General features: G+C 39.4%; 1 protein-coding gene across 4 annotated transcripts in view; it reads left to right on the top strand.

Moving 5' to 3' along the window:
• Positions 1 to 26,733, top strand: part of NBEA (neurobeachin) — a 365,422-nt gene that overhangs the window by 251,550 nt on the left and 87,139 nt on the right. For all 4 annotated transcript variants that reach the window (XM_088668226.1, XM_060273786.2, XM_088668227.1 and 1 more), the window contains 3 exons: positions 13,892 to 14,009; positions 16,273 to 16,375; positions 19,363 to 19,478. In XM_088668226.1, coding sequence (XP_088524352.1) covers positions 13,892 to 14,009; positions 16,273 to 16,375; positions 19,363 to 19,478 — 337 coding nt within the window. The remainder of the gene's footprint in view (positions 1 to 13,891; positions 14,010 to 16,272; positions 16,376 to 19,362; positions 19,479 to 26,733) is intronic.

Here is a 26,733-nt window from a genome sequence, read left to right as displayed (position 1 = left end):
AAAAAACAGTCAATACAATTAGTTCTAGTGATGGGAATTCAAAGAAACACTTCTTCATAGCTAAGGCCATAAAACATTAATCCCTTCATGGATCCTTTAATTAATGAGCCTCATCTCAATAAAAGTGGGGGGGGGATCTTAACTGTGATCAGGCAAGGGAGCGGGGGGGGGGATGAGACCTAAACTATTTAAATTATGGTTTAATCCTAGGTTGCAATCCTGCTTTATCAGGGTGTTTTCCCCAAACCCTTTGCCAATTCAGATTTAAAAAAAAAAATTTATTTTTGCATTTTCTATTTTACATAAGCAAATGAATTAAATACATAAACATATAATCCCTTTTGACTTCCCTCCCCACCCCACTGTGGATCTTAATATGATTTTCCCCTCTGCATCTCTTTCATAACTCTATTCTTATGAATCCTTTGCCAATACATCTCTCAAATTTTAACTACTGTACAAGTTTTCTGTCAATCCTACCAATGTCTGTAATCCTGCCAATTCAGATATGGTTTGCTGCAAACAAGGAAGTCACTAACTACACTTGAGTTCATGAGTCAGAGACGCTTCTTCTAGACTTGTCATTTCAGCATTAACCCTTGGTTTGACACTATGTTTAAACCAAATCTCTGTGTCACCTCAGGGCTTAATTATGACTGATAATAACAGGTGGAGTCCACAGACCCTTATGTGAACACCTAAGAAATTCCTTGAAATATCAGGGCTTCTATGTTTTCTTCTTACAACTGCAGTTCCTCATGACACATCCTATGCTATGATGAGTCCCCTGGCTTTTAGAAACAGCTCAGAAAAGTCCAGGGGTCCTTTACCTTACCTTGAAGGAATTCAGGAAGGTGGAGCAGCAACAGTGTTCATGGAACTTGGACTGCAGCAAACATATATTTAAAAATAAATTATCTTTTTTTCAAGTTAGCCACATATTTATTTTATACTGCAAGCAGAAGAGTTTGATGTCAGAAGTACCGTAGGTACTTTGAAAAAAAAAGTCAATGTCTGAAGAACAAGATTGAGTTAGGAATACAATCTAATTTGGCATAGTAATACAGACACAGTTATGTGGCCATTTCTGCCCTTTTGCTACAGAGTGATTTCAATCCCATTACTATCTTGGGAGAGTTTTGCTCTGGGGGAGAAATAAAAAAGACATTATGTTGCCTCCCACCCGTAACCTCTAACCTGCACCTCATTTTCATGATAGAAAGTGGTAGTAACTGAAGGTGGGGAAATGGCCTCTGTATTCCTGCCTCAAAACAACTGCTTTGTGGCCTTGTGGAACCATTTGTTTTGGAAAACATTTATATTTCATCAACAGAGTTTGTTCTCCATGTGTCATGTTTCCTCCCTTTTAAAGAGAGCCGTATCCTCTACTCAGCTGATTGTTTCACCTTGCAAAATGTTAAAAGGCAATTAAATCTAAAAGTATAGCTTTGCGAGTGCCATTGTTCCAACGTGTGCTTGAAGATTGCAAGGGTATACCTACTTGTATTCTTTTGGCAGTACTGAATAAAATGAAGGTAACATTCTCACCAAATTATAAAGTAGAGATTAATGTTAAATTTGTATAGTGGAAACCTGATTGCTTACTATAATGGGGGAAAGCTTAATATTTTAAAGCAAGGCTAAAGGTTGACAGGAGAAAAATTGAATTTGTTTGCAAAAAGAAATTTGTTTCTTTAAGTGAAAATTGGGGTCAGGAGGTCAGAGCTTTCTTTGCTTCTGGATGAATGAAATGAATTGAATAATGCCACTGTAAGGCAGCAATATGTAAGCTAATGACAAACAGTACATTAGAAGTTTGAATACAGATACTGTGCGCGGCAAAACTATATGCTTACATATAAACAATATTTTAACTGGTTATTCCATATACGTGATTCATCTTGCAAAGAAAAGATAAAATAAATTTTCCATTCATTTGGGGTTACTAATATTCCTTTGTTTCTTTTTTTTCTCCTAATGGATTTTATTTTCCATTTGGTGAAAAGAACCCCATTGAGGCCATTTCCAGTGGTCAAATCCATCACAACTCAGATAAAGTGAGAATCATGCAATCCCTGCAATCTAAAAGTAAGATAGGCATCAAGCTAACAAATAAAGGTCACAATCCAACAGTGAGCTAAGCATGTGTAAGATAATTGGTTTTAGTTTATTTAAACATGCTTAACTGTTTTAGGTTATGGCCAAAAAGGGAACCATGGCCATTTTAAATCAACACAGTTATATCAACAGACAGGCTCTGAAAAAACAAGGAGCAACTTTCTAAATATGTTAATGACCTGCGATAGAAATACTCGCATGTGTGGAATCTCTTTTGGAAATGTAATAATAATAATAATAATAATAATAATAATAATAATAATAATAATAATAATAATAATAATATATTATTATTATTTATACCCCGTCCATCTGGCCGGGTTCCCCCAGCCACTCTGGGCGGCTTCCAACAAAACATTAAAATACAGAAATCCATCAAACATTTAAAGCTTCCCTAAACCTGTATTTTTTAAAAAATGTTTGAATTCACAACTAAAAACGTGCATTTTCTTCCCTTATCTAGCCTTGCTTCCGCTCTTAGAACTATACAGGGTTCTAAGGAAGTTTCCCAGCTGAGTACTGACCACACATGAGACCTTCTTAGTCTCAGCAAGGTTGCTACATCATGTGTCAGACTATACAATGCAAGCTCCTGCAAAATTCATTTTGCTGTTATTACCTCCTCTTGATTGTTGTTGTTGTTGTTGTTGTTTAGTCGTGTCCAACTCTTCATGACCCCATGGACCAGAGCATGCCAAGCACTCCTGTCTTCCACTGCCTCCCGCAGTTTGGTCAAACTCATGTTGGTAGCTTCGAGAACACTGTCCAACCATCTCGTCCTCTGTCGTCCCCTTCTCCTTGTGCCCTCAAACTTTCCCAACATCAGGGTCTTTTTCAGGGAGTCTTCTCTTCTCATGAGGTGGCCAAAGTATTGGAGCCTCAGCTTCAGGATCTCTTGGTTACATACTGCTCTTATCTTCCAAGATTGACCAAACAGGGATTGGTGCATGCATAGCCTTCCTAGTCCATGCACCCTTAGTGAAGGACAGTCACATACTGTATGTACAGATATATGCATACTTTCCCTATATAGATATTGGGCAAGATCCAATGTTTAACCAGTGGATGTGGTGGAATTTCTTCTACTCTCCCCCCTGCATCTCCCTTTATCTTCCATCTGCTCTGGAGGGTTTCCCAATTCTGCAAAGATGGCAGACTGCAAGGGGGAGGATCAGAAGGAAAAGTTCCACTTCCACCAGTAGAAGTTTATTACACAAGCATGACACAACAACTGAATATTATCATCCATTATTTTTGTTGCTGCTGGAAAAATGTTACATGCAACATAATGCCAGATAGTAATAATTATAGTGACTAGAGTGATCATATTTTATAAATTGTCAATCTGTCATCAGTCGTAATCATAAACACTGATTTTATTTCAATCATCAATAAGTATCATGGAAGGTTTTGTACCATATTCTTTGCCATTCTAAGAGTTCAAAAGTTCTTCCAAATGTCCTGTCTATTTTTGCAGACATTTTTTTAGGGTATCCAAAGTAGGCAATAAAATAAGTTCTTTAAGACTACTGGGTATTTACTTTGGGATCAGTGCTGCTCATGCATGAAAGGTTTTTGCAGTGTCCACATAATGTCAATGGCATCAAAATAGCAGCCTGTATTTTTTTGTAATTTAATTTGGCTCTACCCTTCCTGAAAGCAATCGGAAAAGTTTTTAAAGACCCCCTTTGAAGTCCATATCTAGTTCTCACTCAGTTTTTCTTTTTATTCAAGCTAAGTAAGCCAGACTTCTGATTATTTTTGTTAGTCTGCTTTCTTCCAGTTTATCTATGTGGGTCTTGGACTTCAGTAACCAGAATGGAACACATTACTGCTGCAACAGTTTTATCAATGCAGAGTAGAGTGGGAATAATTGTACTACCCTTAGACTGCAATTCCGTAAAGTCGGGAGTAAGCCCTGTTGAATACAAAGGGCCTTAATTTTAAGTAAACATGCATAAGATTGAACAACCAGTAATGTAACTCATTATTATGATGTCTTATTTGCAGTGGGAGTGCATTGCTTACTCATGCTCAGTTTATTATCAACTGTATCAATGGGTTCTTTTCCACACTTGTTACTATAGGTTATTGGGGGTGGAGAGTTAAACAGATACCTGACTTATATCAGACTTAGCTGAACTTAGTTTTCATTGATTTCAATGAAACCTAAATTCAACTATCTTAACCCACTGTGAGTTTGGTGAAATTAGTCCTATTTTTGCTGATCAGCAAGTGCAGCTAGACTTCCAAAACAGGTTCAGAAAGGCCTTAGAATCATAGAGTTGGGAGTCATCTAGTCTAACCCCTGCAATGCAGGAATCTCAATTAAAGCATCCATTGCAGATGGCCATCCAACAACTGCTTCAAAACCTTCCATGAAGGAGACTCCACCACCTCCTGAGGGCATCTGTTTCACTCTCAAGCAGCTCTTAGTCAGCCTTATCCAACAATTTACTAGCATGATGAAATGAACTCATTGCTTTGTAACCAAATCTGGAGATGACAGACTATTGGAGCCTTCACAACAAGTCATATGAGAAAGTGTAGAAAGCCTTCTTATAGGAAGCATTTACTGATTCTTCATTATCAAGAAGGTTATGTTACAGTAAAAGAGAAATAAAGCTTGTTTGATTCATTTTCTGCAAATCCATGTTGAGGAAGCAGTGGTGCCAGCTGAACCTAAAACTTCTAACTCTGGTGTTCCAGTTCTAGCTCTGCTAAGGAATGTATCCAAATCTGAATGGGATTCGCCACTCCAAGTTAAGAAGCTATCATCTATTTCTAACTAATTCTACTCTCTTGATACTGAGTTTATGAACTTATTAAAGATCCCAAATGTGGACTCTTCAGTTTCGTCTCTAGGAGGACCAACACTAAAGAACGCCACTTGGACTTTGCCATTCACAGAGCCAATGAAGCACCCTCCTTATCTATCAGAGGTTCTCTGTCCTCCACTTACATCAGCCAGCCTGGAATTTTTTTTTTGCTCTTGTACATGATCGTAAGATGCTTCTACAAGAAACTGGAAGTTTCCACCATCCTTTTCCTTTCTCCAGGAAGTCTCAGCAGAGGCCTGCACCCAAATGCCCTCAAATGGCAAGTGGCGGCTCTCTCCTCCATCTTGTCACAACAGTCCCCTGCATACCTCCTCTCCCATCCCCCAAGCAAGACCTGAGCACAATAGCACTCACTCCTCCTACTTTTGATTATCCACTACTTCCTGATACATGTTCCTAAAGTATTGGAGGACTTGTAATTTTCTTATTGCATGAGTGCTAAGTTTACTCAACAGCCTTCAGTGAAGACTTTGTCTGAAGGTTTTTGAAAGTCCAACTATATCAGTGATGGCGAACCTTGGCACTCCAGATGTTTTGGAACTACAACTCCCATCATCCCTAGCTAACAGGACCAGGGGTCAGGGATGATGGGAGTTGTACTCCCAAAACATCTGGAGTGCCAAGGCTCACCATCACTGAACTATATAATGTCTATCAGATCAACCCTATCCACATGCTTCTTGACATTCTCAAATAGCTGCTAAAGGTTGGTGAGGTGGGACTTCACTTTATTTTAGTTATTTTTATTTTATTTGAACTGCTTGTTGAGCAAGGTCCAAGCTTTGCATCAAGCACTGAAGGTTGGCAGGGCAATAATTAGATGCAAGCTGTTCTTCCTATGAGGAAAATCTGGCAGAATTACAAACTTCTAAAATATCAGAATGTGCATACCTTACAGTTTGTTTACACTTGTTCTGGAAAGTTTCTATTCCTAGCAGAATACCTTCATCTATCATTAGGCACACAGGCCTACACAATAATAAAACTATACTGTATTCTCAGTGTGACTGAGCACCTGAGACATACATTGGCAGTAGAAAAAGAAGTTAGGTTTACTTCCAAACAAAGAAGACAGTTCAAGGTGATGTGGGCAGGGTATTAGAAATAGAGAGGGAATGGAATGGCAAGTGAAAGTGTGTGTGTGTGTGTGTGTGTGTGTGTGTGTGTGTGTGTGTGTGTGTGTGTGCATCAGACAATGACCAGTACAGCATGTTTTCCTTGTGAATCCAAAAAGGAATTTAGGATTCTTTAATCTGTGTATCCCTTTGGGGACAGCCAATAGTTATGAAAGCCACTGATAAAGCACATATCACAATTGCCACCCCCTTTTAGTAACTGGATCTTGGAGGATAATTGCATACAATGAATGATGTAAAGTTCCTGTGAGAAAATTGGTTTTGATTGAATACAACATGTATAATTTATTTATGCTGATATTTCAGGGTGTGAAACTATGTGAGATATTTAACAAAATAGCTTTTGTTCATTGAATTGGAAGTTATCACTTACTGTGGAAAGGAATAGCCATGTCTAAATCTTTATTTTTCATTTCCACTGGGGGGAAAGGCAGGTGCCAATATCTTACCTGTATTTCTCCACACCAGGGGTATATAGTTTATTAGGGGTATTAGGGGTGGGGTGGTACCTCTGATGGGGGACAAATCATGCTGCTTGTTGGGTAATTCATCCTCCTTAGGTCCCCACCCTGCACTCAGCTCTCACCTGTGGTTCCTAGAAGCTGTCAACATGTGACAGCAGCCACACCTCAGGAATGGTTTTGACTGGCTGGCTAAACCAGGTGAGGGCAGCTGGTGGGTCTTAAATCCTTGGTGAGTTAGGGACTTCCCCTGCATACAAAGGCAGGCTCTGGCATATTGAATGGATGAGACCAATAGTGGGTCCAATGGTCAAGAAAATGGTTTCTGCATGTGCTATAGAAGGGACAGATGGGGCTTGTCAACCTGGGAAGGTAGCCCATCTAGGACACAGAAAACTCTGACCCTAAACCTCCTGCTCATCTTCAGGAGAAACCCCAACACAAATCTGCAGTGAAGTCCCTAAGATGACTGCCCTGTAGCCAAGGGTAAAGGGACCACTGACCATTAGATCCAGTCGTGGACGTGGCCAAGTTACTGCCAAATGAATGCTGTGCTTTCCTTTAGAACACAGAGCTTTGGAAAGCTCTGCTTTCCTTTGGAACACATCTGTGAGGCCGAGATGGGGGTCATTGTCTGGGCAGCCCAGGATCTCCATACACAGTGCCCAGGCTTGCTTCCCAGGGAAGTCACTTAGGTGTTGCTAACGCAGCGGTTTGACTTCACCACTGGAGGCACACTCCATTGTGTCTCAAGACAGACAGATACCAACAAAAAATTTCCACCCAGCCCTGCAGAGAGAAGAGCTATTTCAGTTGGGGAAATGGTATAAAGAGAAGGGTTAAACATTCTCTCCTCAAGCACCTCTGCTGCATGCAAAATCTGAAGCCCCTCTTTCCATAGCTGCTAAGTCTCCCGCTGAAAAATGCAGGATCAGCAGCGGCGCAGCAGCGGAAGTCGCTCCTACGCATGTCTGGACATGCATAGAAGCAATGTCCGGTGCCGCTCTGCCCAATTTCCGGTGCCCAGACATGGGCAGAGCAGCATCCAAAATGGAGCCTCCCTGGCAGGTAGGAAATCTGGGAGATTTCCGGGATTTTTTTCTATTTGGGATAACAGCGGGAAACGGATTAAAATCTGGGGGTTTCATGCGAAAAACGGGAGACTTGGCAGCATAGCTGACTTGGCATAGCTGCCAAGTTATCCCTTTTTTAAAGGGATTTTCCCTTATGCTGAATAGGCTTCCTCGCGAGAAAAGGGAAAACTTGGCAGCTATGAACTTGGCAGCTATGCCTCTTTCCATAGCTGCTTTAAAGGAGAAAAGAGTTAGGAGAGCTGATCACACAATGTATCCCTTTGGGCTGTGACAAAATCAGTTGACGCTTATATATATTTAGCATGGTGGTTGTTAATCTTGTAACATTTAGTATTTGACTATTGGATAGGATAGGCTCCAAATTCCTGTAACATAACTTAACTACATTAGAAGTGTTTGTAAAGCCGCTACTTGATAGCAGCTTTTTCTGGCACAGAACAATTATACGCCATTATGACTAGGAAGCTTTAAAAACAAAACAAAAAAAAACATATTTTGGTGTCCTTCCCTTCAGAATAAAGTTACTGATTTTTGCATACGTGGCCTTGCAGATTATAGGATTGTTAATGACCTCGAGAAACAGATTGTTTTTCTTCCCAAGCCAACACTTTCACTTGCCCTAGGGAAGCTTCCCTAAAGTAGGGTGGAGGTGGTATGCTTCAGTGTAATGAATGGATCTGTAGGTGCCAAGCACTCAAAAAGCAACCGTGTAAAAACAGTGTGGGACATCACAATAAATTATAACAGTACTTATTTTTTTCTTCAAGAGAGCTAATTTTAAAATACAATGGAAAACGCTGGGCTTCCATTTTCATTAGCTTAGAATCCATAGACAAGATATAGCGGTATGATAAATATGGTCTGTTATTGGTCGGCCTCTATGGCCAACTCGAGGCTCTGTTAATATTAATTAGCATGAATGGATTTGCTGATAAGTTCTTTTAAATTTTTTGTCTGGAGAACAATATGCAATTGAAGCAAATGGCATTGTTTCAGTCTTCCCCCACCCACCCTTTTCTTGAGCCCATCTTTTCAGACTGAAAGCATGAAAAGTTATTTTCTGGTGGTGTGATTAGATTGGGGCTGAACTCTCCAGCTGGCAGGCCTGTCTATGACTGGCGGCGGCCTGTCCCCAGTGCTTGTCATTTCCTGACATGCCTGACAGGATGGGGACAGCAGCCCCAGACAGGTTCATTAGATGGTGTTTTCTACAGCTGGGCTTAAAATAAAATAAAATAAATAAAATAGGCCATGCTTTGTCAAGGCTCAAGCTGTAGGGGCCTTTCTTGTTGGTTTAAACCTAGTCCTTGTTTTGACAAATTTTGATCTGTGCACTTTTTAGATTTTCTGACACATTTTTGCTTCCCTCCCCTTTGGCCTGCACTTTGTGCTCTCTGCCTTGTTGCTGCTTCAAAATCCTAACACAGTCTCCCCCAAGAGAGCACGGAGCATGCTTACCCAGGGCTTTAAAGAAAAATAGAGCCATACAGTAAACTAACAGTAATTGTTCATTTCCATGGTGATCAGCACAATGACAAGGGGAAGAAAACCTTAGGACTCTGAGTAAGCCAATTACAAGAAAAGTCGTGAGTTTTTATGGTGCCAGAAACATGCCATTTACATGAGAACATGATATCATTACTTGCAATCTATGCTGTCAAATGTATTGCTCTGTACGGCTGCCAGAAATATAAGCTGTCTTCATAACAGTATTTTGCTTTTTTTGAAAAGTGCCAGAACAGGGATATATATATATATATATATATATATATATATATATATATATATATAAAGTCAACAATCTTTGAAGCAATATAATAACATTAAACAAGATTTTAAATTAAAAGCTATTTAGGTCTGGTCACATACCCATTTCGATGGGTTATTTTAAAATGTTTTATATTTACATTGTACATCATGAACATTGTGTTGAATAACATGATTATCTGACTTGAGTCTATGGAATAGCTCAAGATATAATCTCATATAAAATAAGCCTCTGTTTTCTCAGTGGACATTTTACTAATACAATGATACAAAGAAGTCTAATCTCTGTTTATATTTCAATTTTCATTGAATTGCGTGAAGGTACTCCCCATTTTACATATTCACTTGGAAACAAAGTTTTCTGTTTTTATTAAATAACAGAATAATCTCTTACTGTGCCTAGTAATTACTCCAATTATGTTAAACTGGTAATTAGAAAGTAATTATTAACTTCTTCAATTTACTGACTGCTGGCTATTGTCTATATCCCACCTTCAGTACTGATCCTTAGAGAGAGTCTATTAATTTTGGATATTTTAAGTAGTGGAAGAATAGCCACATACAAAATGCTTGTCTAATTACAGGGTTGCTATCTAGGCGCAAATGAAATTCTTTACTTGAATCATTTACTTTGCTTCTCTCCGCCAAGATGCTTGGCATATTACAGCCTTTTATGTTAGCTGCATTTAACGGCTTGTGGTATATCCAATGCAGCTGAAAGCCAACCCCTTCATTCATAGAAATCCGAGCACTTACCTTTCCTTTGTATTGTTAGTTACTGCTGCTTTAGTTTGTGGTCTCTATGACAACTGTTTAAATTGGGATGGGCAACTGTCATCTGCAGTATTACCGAAAGAAAAGTGTTAGTGAGCACACAGTCCCATAGACAGAGCATTTCAATATAATCCAATTTTAATTGAGCTCCAGAGACTTTGATGTGCTGCAGAAGGTTGGGAGAAAGCTATTCCAGAGAGAAATTAAAGCAGCCCAGCAAGGCTTCACTACTCCAGACTGTCACCATTTTAAATAAGCATTAGCATCAGACTTAACCTTCCCCTATGGAACATCTCTTTCAGCCTTTTCCTGCTTTTTTGCCATATGTTACAAAGGCAAAGACACTTTCATCTTTCCATATACATTTTTACACCCTCTTGATTAGGTTTGAAAGGCATGTACTGGACTTGAGATGCATCAGAGGCTGTCTCTTGGACCTTGCTTTTGCAGTTCATAAAAAGAAATCGAAAGCAGGAAAGGGATTAGTTTGCAATTGTCATCTGGCGTGTGTTGGATTTTCTCTAGAAGGCTGCCGTGAAAGCACCTAGCCTGATGCTAAAAAGTTAAAAGATTAGACATTACAATTATTTTTAGCTTGGGACTTGCACATCCCCTACCCCCACCCTGTGGGTATGTGGATACTAGCTTATTTGAGGATATGTGTGTCAGATAAGAGAGCCATCTTTAGCCATATGCGCACAATACCCTTATGTTTGCCAACAGGGTATGGCCAGAAAATAGCCACAGGGGAATGGCAATCAGCAATGAGACGGATGCTGGCTAATAATAGGCGGAGAGGAGGGAATGCAAGCTCTTTAACAGATCACAAACATTGGAAGGATTCACTTATAGTTCTAGTAACAGTTTTTATTTCATTGCCTTGGGCTAAATGATTCCATTACTAGTATTAATTATGGCCATGAGAAGACCCAAAGGACTCCGAATGTGGCTGCTTCAATTCTTGGATCTTAACTTTCAAACCACTCCTAGCATGCTCAGTCGTAAGCTCAAGTTATGGAGAGCACACAAGTGTGTCAGAAGCCACAGTAGAGGAAAATGGGAAACAGTGGCTAGGATGACACTCTGTTTTGTCTGTGTCTGTATGGTGGGATACTCAAACGCAAGTACAAATGGGGGGGGGAACCATACCACTTACTTACATTGGTAGATCACCTTAGCCCTCGAAAGATTTAGAATGGTAAACAAGGCAATACGTTATTTAACAACGGTGTTGTGTTACTTGATGTTAAAAGGTAAAGTTACCCCTGACGGTTAGGTCCAGTCGCAGACGACTCTGGGGTTGTGGCGCTCATCTTGCTCTATAGGCTGAGAGAGCTGGCATTTGTCCACAAACAGCTTCCGGGTCATGTGGCCACCACAACTAAGCCACTTCTGGTGAACCAGAGCAGCGCACGGAAACGCTGTTTACCTTCCTGCCGGAGCGGTACCTATTTATCTACTTGCACTATGGCGTGCTTTCGAACTGCTGGGTTGGCAGGAGCTGGGACCGAACAATGGGAACTCACCCCGTCGCGGGGATTCGAACCGCCGAAGACTTTCCACTGTATTTCCCCTACCCCATGATTGTCAGTTTTCCCCCACCCAACCTTTCAGCATTCTCAATCCTCCCTGTGCCACTTCTTGTGAGGAGCTGATTGTCCATTAGATTTTTTTGTCTTCTTCTGCAAACCTTGGAGTTCCCCCAAGCATGCTGATACCTCCATCATGTTTTCTGTCACCTTCTTTTGGCTACAGAACTGTCATAGCTTAACACCTGGGTTAGGATGTCTGTGTGCATGAAGACAAGCGCATGCACGTAAACTGTGTAAATTAATATAAGGTTATAATTCATTGGGATGTTTTTGGTTCCTCCTTCAGTTACTGAGGTTTGAAGTTTGTTCTGCCCTCTTGTGGCAGCATTCTGGAGATTAAAATTATATTCCAACAGCAATAGTGGTACAATAAAAATGACCACTAAAATGAAGGCGCTATTTGCGCTCAAATTAAGCAGCAGCCTTCTCCATGGGTTTCAGCCTGGGCATGACTTGTAAAACCTTGGCTGGAAAAAGACGCTCCTTGCCACTGAGGCTACTTGGGCATCCAGTGACTTGGTTGAATCAAGGAACACTCCCAGATTATGTACTTGATCATTGTACCAGTAGGAGTGTTTTCTTGGGAGTCTTCTCAGTAGTGGCGCCTGCCCTGTGGAACACCCTCCCATCAGATGTCAAAGAGAAAAATAACTACCAGATTTTTAGAAGACATCTGAAGGCAGCCCTGTTTAGGGAGGCTTTTAATGTTTAGTAGATTATTGTATTGTATTTTTCTGTTGGAAGTCGCCCAGAGTGGCTGGGGAAACCCAGCCAGATGGGCGGGGTATAAATATATTATTATTATTATTATTATTATTATTATTATTATTATTATTATTATTCTGCAGAGACTGCATGAGGCTATCCATTTTAGCGTAGGCTTAACAGGGGGGAGCCCAATGAGGAAAGGTTAAAGGAACTGGATATGTTTAGCCTGGAGAAGACCAAGGACTTCTTCAAAGATGTGAAGGCCCCAGAGTAGTAAGATGAGTTTAACTATGCAATTAATTTGCATGGGGAGAAATAGGCTCTCCTTTGTTATTCAACCAAAGGCTAGATTTCTTGCATCAAGCAGAAATTTGAACTTGGTGACCTACAATATCTTCTCCAAATATGACTATATGAAGATGGGATGAATACTGCCGTAGCATGCTGGAGAGAGCAGAAAACAAAAGCAAGAGTCCCTATAAATCTGACCTATGGGGAATTTCGCCCAGACCGCAAGTAAGGCGATCAGATCCTGAGCTGCTATGTTATGATATAATTTTACCTCCAAGCTAAACCTTTTCCCGTGCATAAAGAAACATAAATATATATTGTTTCCATGACTTAAACAAATGAATATGGTTTGCCCATGTATATTTATGCATACTGTCACATTCAACCTACTTGTTTTCCTTTCATGTGAATGTTTCCCTTTATGACAGAAAAATAGGTTTTTCACACAGTTTCAGAGAGAGAGAGAGAGAATCTATGTCCCTGTTTGTATTATCAGGATTTTTCATTGTTTGTATTCTAAGGTTTCTTTATTAATAATACTTCTAGTTTATTTCTCCACAGATTTTAAATATGTTTCATTAACTTGTGTGGACAACATTACATGTTTAAAAAGGTCCACTTCTAGCATAACTCCAAATTTTGGTGTTTATGTGTAGCAACCAGGGGAACATTTAAGGGCACCTGGCTGCAGCTTCTGTGACATACAGAACATCATATGAACCTAGATATACATTTTTAGCATCTTAAATCCACTGATGTCTCCAATTTCTTCTAGGACATTGAATGCTTAGCATTAACAAAACAAAACAAAAATACCCTATACAGAAACTGGTATAAATCGAGGGTTTATTGTTGTAGATTACCTCACGTTTTGCATAAAGGTTTATGGTATTTAGTATCATATATCAAAGAAAACTAAATGTCTATCAAGGTATATTGTAAGATGGCTTGATCACTGTGTAATTATGTACACAGAAGAAGACATCTGATGCTAAAAATCTCCTTAATCTGACAGACAAAGGCCTTGCATGATCTACTTATTAGATGTTTAGTTGGTAAAGTTCGTAGCACCAAAATCACAAGTCAAAAAGTGTTCTTTTTCTTTTGTAGGTTCTTGCTTATACAGAAGGCCTTCATGGAAAATGGATGTTCAGCGAAATTCGAGCTGTTTTCTCAAGACGTTACCTTCTTCAGAATACAGCCTTGGAGGTGTTCATGGCAAACAGAAGTATGTTCACTGCATATTTTGATTAAAGTATTGATACATCTGTTGAAAAACTAACAAAACCTACCAGATCTGAAAATGTGCATCCAGAAGTGATATTTAGTTTCTCACTTTTTGTTTCCAGGCAGAAGTAATGATCCATATATGCCTATGAGTAGATAGCCAATGCATGGGACAGTAGGAAAGAGGAGGCTTCACTGAGCCCCAGCTGCTGTAGTGGAATGGTTCATATTCTGAATTTTACTCAGTTTTTAGATAATATATTTGGTGAAGTTCATGAACAAAATATTAACAACAAATGTGATTGACTTCAGGTTATCAAAGTAATTTTGTTTTTATTTGTTAGCAAATATTGGCTATGGGAAGGAGCTTTTCCATCCATAGAAGGTGAAATTCGGATCCTACCTGATATGTCTCTGATATACCACCTGATATGTTTTATCAACAGCTATGAGTAGAACAACTACTATGTTCTACTCTGCTGTCAGAGGCAGTATGCCCCTGAATACCAGATACTGAGACTTGCGAGTTGAGTTCTGTTTCTCTCAGGTAATGGCTTTTGGGTTTCCCCTAGGTGTATAATTGACCACTGTGAGAACAGGATGCTAGACTAGATGGTCCATTGGCCTGATCCAGCAGGCCCTTCTTATGCCCTCACACTACAGTGGAACCTCGGTTTATGAACACCTCGGTTTATGAATTTTCGGTTTATGAACGCCGCGGACCCATCTGGAACGGATTAATTCATTTTCCATTACTTTCAATGGGAAAGTTCACTTCAGTTTATGAACGCTTCAGTTTATGAACAGACTTCCGGAACCAATTACACCCATGCTTCAGTTTATGAACGCTTCAGTTTAAGTACTCCACAGACCCATCTGGAACGGATTAATCCACTTTCCATTACTTTCAATGGGAAAGTTCGCTTCAGTTTATGAACAGACTTCCGGAACCAATTGTGTTCATAAACCGAGGTACCACTGTATATTATTTAAACAACAACATAATGCTTTAAAATTATTAGACTTCAAAATATAACAAATCTTAAACAGCTAAGAGTGTTACTGGAATGTTCTTGTGTAATACGAAGCTGATACTGTGTTCCCCCACAATTGAGTTCAAAATATGGAGACTATTAGTTATAAATCAGAGAAGGAGAAAATTGTCTGTCCATTGTGTTATAGAATGGGTGGTGTATATGTATACCAGGAAATAACACTTCAGGAATTAACTTTTACACCCAAATAAGAAATTATGTAAAACAAGTGTCACTTTTCAAAGGATCCAAGAATGTATTTTAGATGTAAAAAAGCAGTGTTAATTACTGCAATATTAAAGCAGTGTAATTGGTCGTGAAAAAACAGCAGTTCTGGTGAATTTTAAAAGTAACCAATGAGCATTCTGTTCAATGTGCTACAGGACTGAACAGGTGAATGTGCACCTTTCTTCCGGAGTATGGTTTTCTGCAAGATAGGACCTTGATCCACAGTGTAGATCTGCCTACCTTTCTATGTAGGAATCTGAGAAGGGTCCTTTAAAGTGCCTTGGTTTCATAGAAGGATAAAGTTACAGCCAATGACCTTTTCTTACCTCCCTTCTTTGGTAACTATATATCAATATGGGGATGAAAGAGATGGCTTCATGGCTGTGGAGTCCCAGCTGCATAACACTCTCCCCTCAGAGATTCAGCTGACACCATCAGTGGTCTTCTTTTGTCACTAAGTTAAGAGCTGCCTGTTTATGCAGACCTTTGGGTCATGCAAACTGTAGTTGATATTGGGCCTCCCTGTTTGATGAGATTTGCTGATTGGTTGTGATCTTAAGTACAACAGTGTAACTGTTATTTTATACTATGTGTAAAATATTACTTGCACCCTGAGATTTTTAGCTGGACTAAAAATAGTCTAATAAATAAATACAGTATACATTATCATATAGATGCATTAAAATATGCATTATTTATTTATTTATTTATTTGAATAACACCAGGTGTCACTGTTAATCTTTAGACGTCTCTTGAAGACTCTATGCCAACAGACCTATTCAGTTGCTTATGATTATGATTATGAGCAAGTCATTCTTGTGACTATTTTGCATCATTTTATTATATTTTATTTATTGCAGCACCTTGATATTGTATGTGAGTGGGCTGTATAAAAATACTTTTGTACTTATAAATAAATGTAATTTTTTTGTGAGATATCATGAGAAACGTCTGTTTGCACATTGATCAGTTCCTAACATCTCAATTCTGGTTGTCCAACAGCTTCCGTAATGTTCAATTTTCCTGACCAAGCAACAGTCAAAAAAGTTGTGTACAGTTTACCTCGTGTTGGAGTAGGAACCAGCTATGGCTTGCCACAAGCTAGGTATCATGATATATCTTATTTCCTGTTTTCTTTTGTGTTAACTTCAGAGTAGATTCGCACAAGATTGCCATGTGATGATAATGCATGAAAGCTCGATTATGTGGAGCATCTATCATGCGTCAGTGATCATAGTCACGGAAACATTGCATTACTTTCAAGTAAAATCATTTGTGGGTGTCATGTCCATTCACTCTCAGATCACTTCCTGTTCAGACAGGAATCATAATTGTTAAGCAGGTTACTGCCAGGTGTTCTGGAATCATCATCAAGATGGAATTAACTGATTAGTTTTTAACAGTGCAATTCTATAAATGTTTATTCCATCCCGCTGACTTCATTGGCGACTCACAGGAAAGTATGTTTACAATTGCAGCCTAAATTACTTATAATATACATTCTTTTATAAAAGTATAATTATAAAATTCCACCTTCACCATCATTGTATTTTAGTCTGTTCCACTTACAGGAAAATTATTGTTTAAATTGCTGGGAAGTCTGTGGATCTTTTACTGTTTTGATTTTTAAAATGTTGCAAGTCAGAGACTTGTGTAGACTTTGTGTAGAAATTAGATTTTTATGTAGGGATGCCTGTTCACTGGTGTTTAATGTTAACAGCACAGAAAATGTATGTAAGGATTTTACTTATGTTTAAAATGTCATAAACATGATAAAGATGCTCACAATGGCAGGGATGCTGGTTATTTAGAAGGTTTTGTTAACCCCCAGCCTCATAGGACACAGTTCACCAAGCAATGCTCTCCCATCTCCTACAGAAATGCTTACTAGTCATGCTGACACACAAATGCTTAGGGAATACTGTATTGCTTCCTTGGTCTGTTAAGATGTTGCTGTTTTCCAATAAACAAAAGTAACATTTCCATATACACATTTGCGGTAGTATATCCAAAAGGTAATGTGACTTGATCAAAGCTGGGCAGATTTAGAAAACACCACAGTAGTGTGTCCTTCCTACGTTATTTGAAACATAAGGGCATGGAACCAATTTACTGTGCATAATTTATTTAACTCTGCCACAGTAATTCACACTCCATGAATTTCTTCAGCTATCTTACCACTAGGAAGCTATCAGAAGAGATTTGTTTTGCATCATATTCTGTCAAATCAGAAGGCAGCATCCAAAAATAAAAGCCCTTAAAGGATCCAAGTAATGCCTAAAAATAAGTAGATTGTACTAATACTGTGAGTGAAATAAAATATTCCAACATTTCCAAAATGCGAGTGGAACAAATTTTTCTACTCCACCATTCTGTATCATACAAAGTTAATTATACTGCATCTATGATTTCTGGGGGTGTAGTTCTTTTACACCAAATATATAACAGCCGTTATAACAATTCTCTAAGGAACATGGGTGGCGCTGTGGGTTAAACCACTGAGCCTAGGGCTTGCCGATCAGAAGGTTGGCGGTTCGAATCCCCGCAACGGAGTGAGCTCCTGTTGCTCAGTTCCAGCTCCTGCCCACCTAACAGTTCGAAAGCATGTCAAAGTGCAAGTAGATAAACAGGTACCGCTCTGGCGGGAAGGTAAACGGCGTTTCCATGCATTGCTCTAGTTCACCAGAAGTGGCTTAGTCATGCTGGCCACATGACCCAGAAGCTGTACGCCAGCTCCCTCGGCCAATAAAGCAAGATGAGCATCACAACCCCAGAGTTGTCCGCGACTGGACCTAATGGTCAGGGGTCCCTTTACCTTTACCTATAACAATTCTATAAGGTTAGTTAACATGATCCCCCCATCCAGCAGATGAGACCAATAAAGCTGAAAGAGAGGGGCTTGCTTAAGACCACTGAGTGAATTCATGGCGCAAGTGAGTTTTTAAGCAGGAACTACTACTACTATTCACCCTTCATCCGAAGATCACAGGGCAGATCACAATATAAAAATAGAAAATGAGAACACAAAATACATAATAAAAACAAGAACAAGAAAAATAAAAACCAGTAAACACCCCCCCCCAAAAAAAACAATCTAAAGGCCATACAGCCAAAGGCCTGGTTAAAGAGAAATGTTTTCTCCTGGCGCCTAAATATATGAAGGTGCCAGACAAGCTTCCCTGCAGAGAGCATTACACAAATAGGTAGTCAGCACAGAAAAGGCCTATTCTCGTGTTGTCACAATCCAGACCTCTCTTAAAGGAGGTGCACAAAGAAGGGCCTCAGACGATGATCCAAGTAAGTTCATATGGAGAAAGGCTGTTTTTGAAGTACAGTATTGTGATCCTGAGCCATTTAATGCTTTAATGTTCTAAACCAGCACTTTGAATTGGGTCCGGAAACTAATTGCCAGCCAGTGCAGTTGGGCCAGGATTGGTGAAATATGCTCAAACCGTCTTGCCCCTGTGAGCTACCTGGCTGCCAAATTCTGCACCAACTCGTTTCTGAACCATCTTGATATAGCATATTGCAATAATCTAGCCTAGAGTTACCAGTGCACAGAGGGCACAGGCTATCCTTGTCCAGATAAGGGTACAGCTGATGGAAGGCATTCTGTACCACTGAGGCCACCTGAGCCCCATGCGACAGCAATGGATCAAGAAGTATCCCCCAAACCACATACCCACCCCTTCAAATGGAGTATAACCCCATCAAAAGCAGGTAAACTATCAATCCAGTGTAGGGAACCAGCCACTAACAGTGCCTCAGTCTTACCTGGATTGAGCTTCAGTTTGTTGGCTCTCATCCAGTCCATTATCTGATTGCAGTTCTGCACAGCTACTCTCATACGAGTTCAATTAAATTTTAAGAGATTCATGAAAGTACTACTATAATTATATTGCATTGGATTGTGAACCCAGTGTTTACATCTAGTGTTCCTGTTAGCATGTATTCTATATGTTCTAATAACAATTAGATAGTCTTTTTCAACAACAGTGTGAAAAAGAATACATAATTCTGAGTTATAAAATGCTAATAAGCTGGAAAGATTGAAACAACTATTAGAATGTGTTCTTTAAATTTAATTCCTAGACGAATTTCTCTGGCCACTCCCCGTCAACTATATAAATCTTCCAATATGACTCAGCGTTGGCAACGAAGGGAGATTTCAAACTTTGAGTATTTGATGTTTCTCAATACTATAGCAGGTAAGTCTTCTGTCTCTTTAATCCTTCATAATATGTTTATGTTTGTCAACTTCTTGAGCACTGTGACTTGATAGAACACACTTATCTATCTGGAATTTAGCTGTGGCTGTATGATAGATTCTGAAAAAACTCACATTAAATTTTATCGAAAAATGCACAACCTATCACCCAGACTTCAAATTTATTTATTGTGGTGGTGGTTGTTCTTTGCTCTCCTTCTGCCATTTCCTCTGCTGACAGCTTTGTCTGAAGCTTTATTAGAGTCAACAAACCATTGCCAGTGTGTGTCTGGAAATAATAATGGGAAAATGTAATTTCGCTACTTCGTCATTCTTAGCAACAGCAACTAGGCAGCAAAATAACAGTAGTATCCTGCCTAGTACAGATGTCACCTGGGTGGTGTTATGATTAAATTGCAGCATCTTCCCTTTTTTAGCACCTTGAACTGGAATGCATGAGAACTGATCTTTAAAATTAGGCCCACGATTCAAGACCTTTCTACATGACTTAATGAGAGGTGCATTTCACTAGTACTTGAAACTAATTAATGCCGGCTTGAAATATAAAATGATATACAAGGATTTACTGTTAATATACAACATAAAATGATATACAAGGATTTACTGTTAATATACAACATCACCAGGTGGCCCAGGGACCCAGGTGGCGCTGTGGTTAAATCACTGAGCCTAGGACTTGCCGATCAGAAGGTCGGCGGTTCGAATCCCTGTGACGGGGTGAGCTCCCGTTGCTTGGTCCCAGCTCCTGCCAACCTAGCAGTTCGAAAGCACGTCAAAATGCAAGTAGATAAATAGGGACCGCTACAGCGGGAAGGTAAACGGTGTTTCCATGTGCTGCTCTGGTTTGCCAGAAGCGGCTTTGTCATGCTGGCCACATGACCTGGAAGCTATACGCCGGCTCCCTCGGCCAATAATGCGAGATGAGCGCGCAACCCCAGAGTCGGTCACGACTGGACCTAATGGTCAGGGGTCCCTTTACCTTTTTTACCTTTATACAACATCACAGCATCCAAAAATTAATACAAATCTTACCACAGGTAAATTTTCTCAGGTGGAATGAAATTCAGCTGAATGTCCATTGAGCCTTAGGTAGGAGCCATAGGAATACACACACACACACACACACACACACACACACACACACACAGAGTAAAAACATGTTGGTATTTATTTTGTATCATATTCTAGAAATATTTGGTTAGTAAATCATGCTTAGACTTGGGCCAGGCAAAACCATGCAGACCAGATACATTTCACTTTGAAAATGACTCAGTATGATTAATTTGTTAGTCTGTAGCATGGGATTTATTACAGTAATAATTCAGTACTATGTAGAGTCATAAATCCCATTTAATGAATTTTAGATGTTAGAATAACCTACCATAATAGTGGATCATTATGCAATTACATTAACTTTCTTAAGCTAGTATGCTATAAATACTTTAATGATAATATCTAGCACTTATATAGCACTTAGAGTGCTCAAAAAATTCACATAAATTAGCTCAAGAATCCTGATAGCAATCCTATTTGGTAGCCTAGTATTATGTAGATTTCCCTTTATGAAGATATTTCTATATTTTTTCCTATCCTTTCCACCTGCTTTGAGATGTAAGAACTCACTTAGCAGCAACCATTTCATTTTCAAGTTTTCCCTTGCCTAAATAAATGAACAGAGACATCTTGGGCCATCTTTCATTGAACCCACTGTGTTGCCTTAGCCATAAAGGCGTAAGAAGAGCCCTTTTGGAGTAGACCAGAGACCCATCTCATCCAGCCTTCTGTTCCCAGTGACCAACCATGTGTCTGTTGGAAGCACATAAGCTGAAGAGCTTAAGACAATAGCCCTCTCCCATTTTTGCTTCCCAGCAACTGGCATTCAGAGGCATAGTGACTCCAGCCCTGGAGGTAGTATATGGCTATTGTTGCTAGTAGCCATTGAAGACTTTATCCTCCATGAATTTGTCCAGTACCCCTTTAAAACCATCTAAGTTGCCATAGCAAATTTAATATATTTATTAAGTTCTGTGTGAAGAAGTACTTACTTTTTCTCTCCAGAATCACACATTGGATTACCCAATCAATAGTCTCTCTATTCGCTTTCTGCACATCATGCATAATTTTAACTCCTTTCTTGTCTGGTCCCCCCCCCCAAACTAAAACCCCCCAGCAGTTTCTGCATAAAGGAGTTGCTTCATTCCTCTCATCAGAATTGGTTGCCATTTTCAGTTCTGTATATCCTTTCTGATTTCTGGCAACAAAATTGTTCACAGTACTCCAAATATGTTGCGTTAAATATTTTTATACAGATATTGTGATATTAGCAAGTTTTCAATCTCTTTCTTAATTCACACCTATTATGGAATTTGCCATTTCCACAGTTGTCATACACAAAGTCAATGTTTTCATTGAGCTGTTCATAATCTTTTCCTGACCAATCACCATCAGAATCCATCAGTGTATATATGTGAAATTAGGATTTTTTGCACCATTGTGCATCAATTTACACTTACACCGAATTGCCCTCTTGCTCATCCTAGCTCTAGGACAGGGGCTGTTTCCTGGTGAACAGTCCCCTCCCCCCTGCTGAAAATAAGCTTTAAAGATGCATTCTATTGTAGCCAATATAATAGATTGTGGTGGGCATAATAGTTTATCTGGTTTGCAAATGGGCCCATGGGCCCAAAAAGGTTGGCACCTCCTCCTCTATGCCACTTACAAACAAGTTTAAAAACGCTGGTCCTTGGGGGACCACACTTCTTCCTACATCTCTTCACTGTGAGAATTGTCCATTGCTTCTTAAATCTTTGCTTACTGTTCTTTAACCAATTACTGATGTCTAAGAAGACCTGCCCTTTTATCCCATGACTGCTACATTTACTTAAGTGCCTTGGAGAGGGACTTTGTTGAAAGCTTTTTGAGAATCCAAGTAAACATTAGGGATGGAGGATAATTTTACTTGGTTTGTATATTTAAGTGAACTAACCTAATTTGCACCTCTTAGAATTATATACAGATCAGAATGTAATTCTTCAGATTTTACACCTCTAAATTTAATGATACAGTTTTTGAATGAAGACACAAACCGTCATCAATTTTAAAAGTATGTATTTTAGGATCAAATACATTTGGAAATATGTGCATTGAGACAAAATATGTATGTATATATGAATTTTCATACAGTTATTTAATGCAGAAATTGGACTGAACAAATTTATGAATAAACACATGAAATAGGCTAAACCATCCATCTCTAGTATACACTCCTATCCACATGCTTAGCATTCTCAAAGAACTCTAAACAGAGAAAGATGGGACTTGTATATGCAGAAACCATGTTGTTTCATCTTAAGCAAGACTTGTTTTTCTATATGATGGATATTTTCCTTCATGCTTTCCACCAGTTTACCTGTACACATTAAGCTAACTAGCGTCTCATGGATTCTGGATTGTGTGGCAATGTCTCTCCCTCCCCAGGAAATAAGACACAAGACACAGTGAATTGATTTTAAGTGGGTGAAAAGGCCACAACTTTATTGGTTTCGGATGTTGAGCGGTATTGGCTTAGGCATTGGAACCTAACCGGCTATATCCGACTGTAACCCGTGTGTTACAGTCTGGGAGAAATTAACCACCAGAAAGGAGCCCAGTGATGTACATCTACTGGGACACCTCCTGTGGCCACCGTTGGGGGTGTGTGCCGTAAGGCCCTGACCTCCGCAGGCTCAGGATAAAGCTACCGCCCCGGAACCCCTTTAACGGGATTAATTCTCCAATTTCTGGGCAGACGATATCATAACCTGCCCCCCTTCTTTTATGCAAATTTCCCATGCCTAACCGCCAAACCAAGTTGTGACAAATTGCTATGAGGTAGGCGAAAGAACCAGTTTGGCTAGTCCAAGTGGAAAAAGTCCTACTAGGCCCCCCGGCCAACCAATTCGACCAACCGAAGTCCATAGCAGCGTCGGCCTAACCTGCCTAGCCTAAAGGGCGGGTGGGTGGGTGATCCGATCGGGCTGGGAGCCGGGGATGAAGAGGCTGAGTTCCCGCCTCTGGCTTGATTAAAAGAATTGAAGCCCCGCCTCTCGGCCGACCCTATTGGTCAGCCCAGGTATGATGGAGGCGGGAACTCCCACCTCGCGAGGGGGCTGAGCTCTCAGCCCCCATCGTGAGAGTTTGGTCGGGCCAAGCCCACAACACCACCTCCGTGAGATGCGGAAGTGGTTTTTTCTGTGGATACATTTAAAAATGTGTTACATTCACTGCTTGCTAGTCCTTCTTCCTTCCTCTTGCCTATCCATTTGTTTGAGGGAGATAAGCACCTTGCTTGATGCAGTTACACTCCTCATCAAATAAAGTTTTGATGATAAAGGAGTAAGTATACCTGTCATGGATGGTAATAATGGTTAGGGACTAGATCTAAATCTGTATTCAGTGAGCTCAATAGAAGTTATTGATGCATAAATGAGATTCACTACATGAGTCTTTCTTAATCTGTTCACAAAGCAGAATAAGAATATAATAATACATTTACAGATTAGAGCTTTAGGAGATTTACAATGTAATCCTGTATATGTCTACTCAGAAGTAAGTCCCACTGAGTTTAGAGGGACTTAGGCTGCAATCCTATACATATTTAACTGGGAGTAAGCCCCATTGTGGGCTTGCTTCTGCATAAATAAGAATAGGATTGCACTCTAGTTAATCTTAATGGATTTGCAGACGTTCCTCATATACTAATCTCATCCATTTTAAAATAATGCTCTAAATCAATCAAAGAACTACAAAATCTATTCAATAATAAAATAATAATAATAATAAACCAGCAAGGAAGCTACTAAAAATAAGGTGAACATCTCATTGCTTCCATAACTGTATCTGTAGTTTGCAGTCAAAAGAGCTCTTCTTTTGACAAGCATACCCAGTTGCTTTCTTTCCACTTCGTTCTGCTCCCAAGGTCTTCACCTCTTCTCTGCCCCTCTTGTCACTGGACATATTTCATCATGTTTACAGCACTGTGTGGTTTTCTTTTTCCAAAGGTAAACATGGCACTGCTACTTATCAGTCAGTCTAAGTTTTATACTCTGCCTGCCCCTGGCTTTTGTCTTCATTTTGTAGACGTAAGACTTCCTGACTGGGAATTCTGAGAATTGAGCAGAGTCAGAATTATTTATAAAATTCTGACTCTGGGAATCCCCTGATTTATAGAGAGGAGAAGAAGAAATCACTACTTTTACTGATTCAGCGCCACTTTTCTCACTAGAAAATGAAAGAGGCTTTATGTAATAAACAATCAAAAAGAACAGAACTGCAAACACTACACTCTCACTTTAATTGTTGTTGTTGTTGTTTAGTCATGACCCCATGGACCAGAGCACGCCAGGCACCCCTGTCTTCCACTGCCTCCCGCAGTTTGGTCAGACTCATGTTGGTAGCTTCGAGAACACTGTCCAACCACTTTAATTACTATAATATTAATAAAAGATCCTTCCACTGGAAAAGATGGAAGAGTCAGGTGGTTCAGTCTAGCAGCCAGAATTATGTCTCACTGCAATACTTGCATCTGTTTTTAACTCATATGTCACAAAAGAAAATACTGAATGAGGAAGAAGAGCATGCAGACTTGGTTGTAAAGGATATTCTGTAAGAAGTGGAAAGTATTTCTTAACTAAACCATATAAAATGTTAAAGCTCTAATTAGTAAAAATGAATATTCACACATATCGTTAGCTGAAAATCATACACTAAAAAGGGTGAGCAATATTCTCTTTATTTCGGATGGAAAGTATTTTTAACATGTTAGTAGAAAATTGACATATTCAGGTAACGAATTCAGCCCTACTTCTTCCCTCTCCATTTAGCATTTTCCACTTTTTTACTCTGTGATGTACAAGCCCTCACTGGTTAATTATGTATATATTTAGCTGCTGCATGTGTTGGGCTTATTATTGTCATCTAATTAGATGTAACTTGAACTGCTTGCATCTAGAAAAACCATTAAAAATTCTTTCCTAATGACCTAGAGATGACAAAATGTCTGTAAAGTGTGAAGAAGTAGACAAGCACAGGAACATCGCTTTTAAAGAGTGTTAATCCAGATGCTGCAATCATCTAATTAAACAATATTTTGCTGTCATTAACATTTTCACCAAGGAATTGCAGTTATAATTTCTTTGTCAGCTGTCTCTACATCACTTTACCTTCAAAACTGAAGTGCCATATAAAAACATTAAATTGGATGGTTTAATTAAAAAGTTATTTTTAATGAAGAAACATATTCCGGTATTTCTGAGATCTCATTTTCTGTGCCTCAGTTTTTATTGTTCAAGTAGATTAGTGTCATAGGCTTGCAATATTTAATATTCAGCCTTTAACATTAATCTCTATAAGCCTAGTTGAAGGAAAATCTACTCCTTCAGTAAAGGTAAAACATACACCAATAGAGGCTTGCATTTCTGCAATTCATTATTTGGATAAGGAATAAATCTATGAAAAGTCTTATGTACAAACAACTAAGGACTGCATGAGAAAAAACAAATTCTTTTTTAAGTCTCTCCTGGTTGGCTCAGTGCTGTGCAGCAGGTAACTGCGATACCTGATGTCTCACGGGGTGAGGGAAGCAAGTTCCTTTCCCCCAACAGATGCACACACAAAGTAATCTGTGCAGATTCCATTGTCTGTATGGTGGTCCTGAACATGGGCTCTCCAACTGTTTCTTCTGATGGCAAAGTTTATTGCAGGTTGATCCAGCCGACACATCTGAACTACATCATATCAAGAGTGCTAAAACGTTTGCATTGCCTAAATGTGTGAGGTGTTGCTAAAGAATGCAAGGTTGTATAACCTGCAATTTGTTAAGCTTACCTTGCAAAGAAAAGGTCTGATTTTATGCCTCCCTAGGATTGAGAAAAGGGTGTGTGTGTGTGTGTGTGTGTGTGTGTGTGTCTAATATACATGACAGGCTGCAAAACAAGCATTGTGAACTGCCTTAAGCTTTGAGATGCTCACAAGTCTTAGGGTGTTGTATCTGAGATTTGCATTCAAGTCCTTTGCATGTGAACAAACAGGGTAAAGTGAATGGCTGTTGAGGGAGGACAGAGTGGCCTCATTCTGATCTCCATGTGCCCATTGGATCTTTTGGACCGAGCTTACATGTATACAATTTGTTTGTGTGTAGGTTCCTTCTTTGCACAACCCCAGGGTCAGGATTCCTGATTGAGGAGAGAAAGTTTACA

This window comes from Zootoca vivipara, chromosome 4 (assembly GCF_965207765.1).
Source record: "Zootoca vivipara chromosome 4, rZooViv2.hap1.1, whole genome shotgun sequence".
Taxonomy (NCBI): Eukaryota; Metazoa; Chordata; class Lepidosauria; order Squamata; family Lacertidae; genus Zootoca; species Zootoca vivipara.
Note: the sequence above shows the minus strand (reverse complement) of the source record. Positions and strands in the feature narration are given on the sequence as shown.